Consider the following 6428-nt stretch of genomic DNA (forward strand, 5'->3'; position numbering starts at 1 on the left):
CCCTACATCTCTAATTTTGTCATCTGTCTTTGTTTACGTCTGCTGTTGTGGTGCATATAAAAACCGACGCGGAAGCGGTCAATTCGCACATCGTTTAACAACAATATTTAATATTTTAATGGTGGCCGCATGCAAACAACAACACAATATTTTGTGATATTATTCATTTTGGTATTATAATTTTTCTGTTCAATTTTTACCGTGTTGTTTGCATGCGGCCATATTTAATTATTGTCGAGAATGTGAGCATTTCATAGGGAAACCGCGATATCCGGAAAATTACACCGATCGAAGGAGGGATAACTCTACTAAAAAAAACGCTGATGACAAATTTGCGCTATATATTGCAAAATAAACATCCCATAAATAAAAAAATCAAATCATGTCAATGATTGAGCTTGTTTGAAATTAAAAAAAAATATTGGGCAAATAATATATGCTTACTGCCCCTTGTTCTTTGTAACAATATTTAAATTGGTGCATTGAATTAATTTAATATGCGGAGTAGATTGCTGTTGTCATTCAAACAAATCTTAAACCAAAAACACAAAAAAACAAACAAACCAAGAAACAGAAGACCAAAAATTAAAAAAAAAACCAAATCGAAAAACTGATAAAATGGTTTTGGTATACGATTTGTAATTTAAAATTTACTGATTACTTATTCTTATATATTCAGTTAACTACGCAATGTTATTAAAAATACTCTGTCATTGACGTCAGGACCTTTTTTTAAACAGGCATATCAATTATGATCAAAAAATCAATTTAAAACCAACGGTCTATCTGTCAGGTTACATATGCTCCGTATTGTAAATATCCATTTTATCGTCCTTTTAAATCTGTTTAAATATAATATTGATATCTAATAAATAAGTAGATAAACATAAGCAAATGATGAGTTCAGTCAAAGTACATGTGCCTAGACGTTAGTTATTGTGGTATGTTCTTTTTTCTGAATGTTAAAGGGCCATGGTCTCGATTTAGGCCAAAAATTATTTTATCGATTTTAATGATTACAATGCTTCAGCAAGGTATTTATTAAAAAAAACCCGATATATATATTTTTTAATAAATACCTTGCTGAAGCATTGTAATCATTAAAATCGATAAAATAATTTTTGGCCTAAATCGAGACCATGGCCATTTTAATGCCATTCGTTAAGTTATGAGCGAGTTACAAAGGTTACAATTCTTTACCAAGTCAACAAATCTTTTGTTTACATTTTAAATGTTGAAATAAAAATTTCAGTTTTAACCTAAAATCAATTTGTAACGCATATTGAAGTCCGGAACTGTCTACTTCGGCTTAAAAAATAAGAAGACAGACAAATCAGCTTGAAAACGATTTTTTACTGGTATATTGAACCAATGTAAGCAAAACCAGGGCACGACCCTGTTTACATGACAAAAATTGTGAGCTCTTTATCTTGCCTATAACTCAACGAATGACTCTTAAGTTTTATTTGATCATTAAAAGGCATTCCTAACGCATGGTAAATAATAAAATAAGACAAACAGAATTTGACCAAAATGGTGACTATGCCCCTTTCATTGTTAACATATCTACATTTAATCGACTAGTCGTTTTACTAAAAAAAAACGACATACAGTGGTTTAAGTACTCAATTTAAATGTCCTGTTTAAATATAGATATATTTATACAGATTACATCAGGTTATTTACCAACGCCTTGTCTCTTATCTGATAAAACACAGATTTGAACGAGAGCAAAATCTTGTGTTGGCACATCTTAATATGTTTTCCTTGTTAAGATTTTTTTAGATGAGTCTCTTCCCCCCCCCCCTTTCAAAAACGATGCTACGTGCCTGTTTTTAATCTAACATATCGACCAATCGTTTACAAAAAAGCTACACAACGGTGTAAGTAAATACCTACTTTAAATGTCAGTTAACCTACATTTACCAACGCGTTGTCTCTTATCTGATAAAATACAAACTTCAACGATAGAATAATCAATACTTATTCATTTCCTTCAATATTTCATGATGACCGGAAGCAAGTTAATAAAAGAGACTTGAAATTACTGTGGAATTATTAAAATCTGTGGTGGCTCAAATTTCGTGGTATTCGAGGTAAGCTCTTCCCTACGAATTTACATCCTCAACAAAAACAAATTTTGAAAGAGTAAGTTATCTTAATGGTACTAAAAACTAACACATTCACAAAATTACATTCCCAGGAATAAGCAAAACAACCCAGGATCCACGAAAATTGATACCCACGAATTTAAATGATTTCACAGTTAAACTTAGACAGAAAAGTCACTTCAGTGTGATGTTGTGCAAGTCCAGTACAAATAATTTTTTTTACTGAAGAAAATAATAATTTGCTTATCCGCATAAAGAGCCCTGATAAACGTGATACTCAAAAATCACATATCTCTCTGAATCAATTGATATGGCACATGAAACGTATCTCATTACCCTCGTAGTTTATTTGAAATCATCGTCATTTACTTTGATACTCATTTTTCATGGTAGTGTTATTCGACAATTTTAAATATTATTCTTAGACATTTGTTTAGAAATGTACTTACATATGTTCCTTTGATAATCTTCTACTCAGTTTAGATAACCAACGTTTGTTTATTGCAATGGATACGGAGTTAAGTCATTATGTCGTTCCTGTTACTTCAACAAGGAAACGGAAAGGTATGAATTATTACAAAAACAATTACATTCACGTGCTCTTTTACAATATAAAAGACTGTATTTGAAGTGTATCGCCGAATCTGAAGTTATTTTCACTAATTCAAATAAAATTATATGGATGAGATGAAAGACTCGTGAATTTTTGATGAATTAATAAACCACGGAGGGCCGTTGGTGTTAGAAAAGAAACAATATTTCATCTGTTATCTACAACGTAGTTACCGTATAAAATAACGTAGTTGCTGTATAAAATATCTGGCATCCACGGGCTTCCATACATAGCAAGTCAACACACTTTACATTTTGTATATATGAAGTCCTTTCTGAAATTTTATCATTGTTTCCATTCCGTGTCAAATTTCAGTTATCAATTGTAGGATCTGGTGAAGATGAAACAGGCGTTAGTCGTAAGATGAGATGCTATCATGGAGAAAAAATTAAAGACGAAGAACTATTTCTTAGTCTTAAGACAAGAAGTTATCCTGGAGACAAAATTGTAGAAAAAACATGCCCTAGTCTTAGAATAAGAAGCAATCCTGAAGATAGCATCGATGACGATAAACCATGCCCTAGTCGAAAGATGAGATGTCATTCTCGAGAGAGGAGTAATGATAGAACAGAAAAACATAATTTCAATATTAGAGGCTATCCTGGAGACAGCATTGATGACGATGAACCATGCTCTAGTCGAAAGATGAGATGCCATTATCGAGAGAGAAGTAAAGGTAGAAGAGAAGATTTCAATATAAGAAACTATCATGGAGACAAATTTGATCACGATGAAACATGTCCTAGTCGAGAGATGAGATGCCATGCTCGAGACAGAAGAAAAAGTAGACCAGACATACATAAGTTAGATGAAGACTTCGAATATGAACTCTCATGCTACGATAATGAAACAAAACCATCCAATGAAAACACAAGCGTTCAAGGCAATGCAAAATTCGCTTTATACAAAGATTTTACTGTATCAGCGGGTTCTGCATTAACCTCTTGTAATATCAAATCGACGATTTCAGCTGATGTGGAAAAAATGGTCAGTGAAGGAGATGGCAAAGTATTAGCTAAAAAGGAAGCAGCAAAAGTAGACGAAAGTCCCCAACAAGCGGAATATGTATATAGGTTACTACGTGACGACGAACTTTACAAGGAAGGCCTTCGTCCGAAAATCATAGAATCAAAAGCAAGCCTTCATCAGCATGTCGCAGGTGGGAGTAAAGGCTTACATTCACGGTTTATTTCATGTTGCTATACTTTGCATGCTTTGCACCGACTTGCACGCCTTACAAAACACCCTTCGCTCATACGTGAGGTTGTGCGTATCAACGTTACAAAATTGAACAATGAGGAAGTTAAAGTGATAAAGCTATTTATTGAGGACGTACGAGAAAAACATATAACTTTAAGGTCTAAAGCCTGGGGATACGCCGAAAACTTTCAAGAAGTAATTTTAGAACCCAAAACGCATGTCCCAGCAGATTGCATCGAAAGAATAGGTATTGTTAAGGACAATACTTTTACGAAAGACGAACATATAACACTATAACTTTTAATTATATTCTTTTAACAAATGTAATATTTTGCGAGTATTGTTAACAACTTGAAATTAATTGTAGATGGGTGGTGGTTTATTGTAAAGGATTTTGACATTATACATAGGTTTTATTTTAATTTGTTTGCTAGTTCATGTTGATATGGAGAAAACAAGCATTATCAGCTGATGTTGATACGAGATGGCGGTGGAATCATTGAGTTGTTATAGTTTTTTGAAATGACACTGATTATGTACACTTTATATAAAAATCTTGTCAACTGAGATGAGATAAACAAGCATATTAAACATTGTTATAATTCGAATTAAAGCTTACTTTCACTTTAGTTTCTGTGAAACTGGTTTTTTTTTTGTTAATTGATAACCGGGATATTGGACAACCTTTAGTCAGAAGATGTTGTAACATAAAAATCATTTAGGTAATTTTATGATCATAGTATGATACTAGATTTTGACCCGTGCGTGCACGGGTTGACATAGCATATGATATCGGACATTAACGAAATAGATACATCAACACACCGTATATTGTTGACATTTGCATAACCAAGCTTTAAGCCTACAATAATGCTATTAATTTCACTACCATCTGCTGAGTTTTGTCTGGGGAAAGGCCTTCATCAAAGTTGCCCCCCATATACCCGTAATGTAGCAGAAAATTGCAGAATCGCCCAAAAACGATTTTAGAGAAATTAATAAAGTTGCATTGAAAATCGCAGTCAAATGGTTTATAACAGATCATTTTGAAGCTGTAAATACCTTTCTTCTAAAAGTTTAATTCTTTTAATTGCATAATTTAACATTTCTTCAACAACGTTTTTTTTACACAGCATGTTGACATTCGAAATTCTCGGGATTTTTAAAAAAGTAAATGCACTGTGTAACAGTTATCTCCCGTATTTTTTTATTAACAGAAAAAAAAAATCCAATGAAAATTTTCATGCATTTGTAATATCGTCTCTGAGTTTATCAATGCAAATGTGATATTGTGGAAACATATAATAAAAAGCCTCCCGTGATTTAGCGTGAATGTAATGCGCATGCGGAAGATTGTAAAATCTAAGAATATCTGATGATTTCCGGATATCGTGGAGGAATTTTCGTTGATTATTAATTAGCGAAGCTTGATTGAGAAAAAATAAAATCAGATTGGTAATCTTCAAGTATCAATGATGTTTAGAATATATAAAACAAAAGACAGTACTCTTCTGATTTATCGGTATTAAAGCCCAAAAATTCGAGTCTATTATTTTAATATAGTAGTATAGATAGATTTAAATCCATTGATAGTTTTGAATGACAGATAAAAATATTTCCGTTTCTTTAATTAATAATATTACGTAACCTATTAACTTTTGTACCTTGTATATTCATTGATTCGTTATTTATGCAACATTTCTTTGTTGAAAATTATGTGACAGTGTTTTATCATTGATTTGAAGAAAAGAGTTTTTTAAAAAATCACTTAATGTCTGGTATTTCACAGTTGTGGATTTAAATGACGATCTTTTTCCTTATTTTATTTCATTTGCTGACGAACTCCGATGTTAAATGGAATGAATGTTGTTGAAAAGTCGTCATAAATATTTGCAAACAGGCGATAAAAACATTGGTGAGCTGTTTTAAAAACAGCCTTTCTAAACCAATATTATTTTTTTTATTTATTGCCACAATTAATAATTATACTTTATGGATTGTGTGTGGTGCTTTTGATTCTAATCTGAAAATCGTTGTGATGTCATTTTGAATAAAATGTCATTTTAACCTTCATTTTAACAGTTTAAATGAATATCATATATCGTTTATCATTGATGTCTTTTTTTGTATTTTTGATGGTGACCTTGTTTCGATTTTTAATTGATGGATCGAAACTTTGACTAGATCAAAAACAGGAACTCCATGAACTTTTACGCGCTGACCAGTTGTTGTACTTTTATAATACATACATGTATTAATCTTGGTAATCTTTACATATATGGAACTGGCTGCTTCTTCTGCAAGTGTAAAAAAGACAATAAAGGTTTTTATGTACTCTTAGTCACATCATAATAAACATTTACTGAAATATTCAGAAATGGTTTAAATATAAACCGTTTGATTAATCAAAGAGATCATTAAGAAATTTTAATTATTTTTATTTGTTTGGTATCTAGCCTTTTCTTATGAACATGGGGGATCAATGAATCACTGCGGTATCGCGG

At 31.8% G+C, this 6428-nt stretch overlaps 1 protein-coding gene across 3 annotated transcripts; it reads left to right on the forward strand.

Moving 5' to 3' along the window:
• Positions 1 to 1599: 1599 nt before the first annotated feature.
• LOC128170479 (uncharacterized) lies at positions 1600 to 4553 on the forward strand. Of its 3 annotated transcripts, none has more exons than XM_052836246.1 (3): positions 1600 to 2096; positions 2590 to 2675; positions 3053 to 4553. In XM_052836246.1, the coding sequence occupies exons 2-3, from the start codon at positions 2618 to 2620 to the stop codon at positions 4219 to 4221; spliced, it is 1227 nt and encodes a 408-aa protein (XP_052692206.1). In that variant the 5' UTR covers positions 1600 to 2096; positions 2590 to 2617; the 3' UTR covers positions 4222 to 4553. The 3 variants fall into 3 exon arrangements, with proteins under 3 accessions (XP_052692206.1, XP_052692209.1, XP_052692208.1); XM_052836249.1 differs by having other exon boundaries at positions 2595 to 2675; XM_052836248.1 differs by having other exon boundaries at positions 1600 to 2675.
• Positions 4554 to 6428: the final 1875 nt, after the last annotated feature.

This window comes from Crassostrea angulata, chromosome 2, assembly GCF_025612915.1.
Source record: "Crassostrea angulata isolate pt1a10 chromosome 2, ASM2561291v2, whole genome shotgun sequence".
Lineage (NCBI taxonomy): Eukaryota > Metazoa > Mollusca > Bivalvia > Ostreida > Ostreidae > Magallana > Magallana angulata.

Coding starts and splice junctions, on each gene's coding strand:
- LOC128170479 (XM_052836248.1), top strand. CDS start 2,618: ATGGATACGGAGTTAAGTCATTATGTCGTTCCTGTTACTTCAACAAGG. Junction 2,676..3,052: donor TTCAACAAGGAAACGGAAAG/GTATGAATTATT, acceptor TATCAATTGTAG/GATCTGGTGAAGATGAAACA.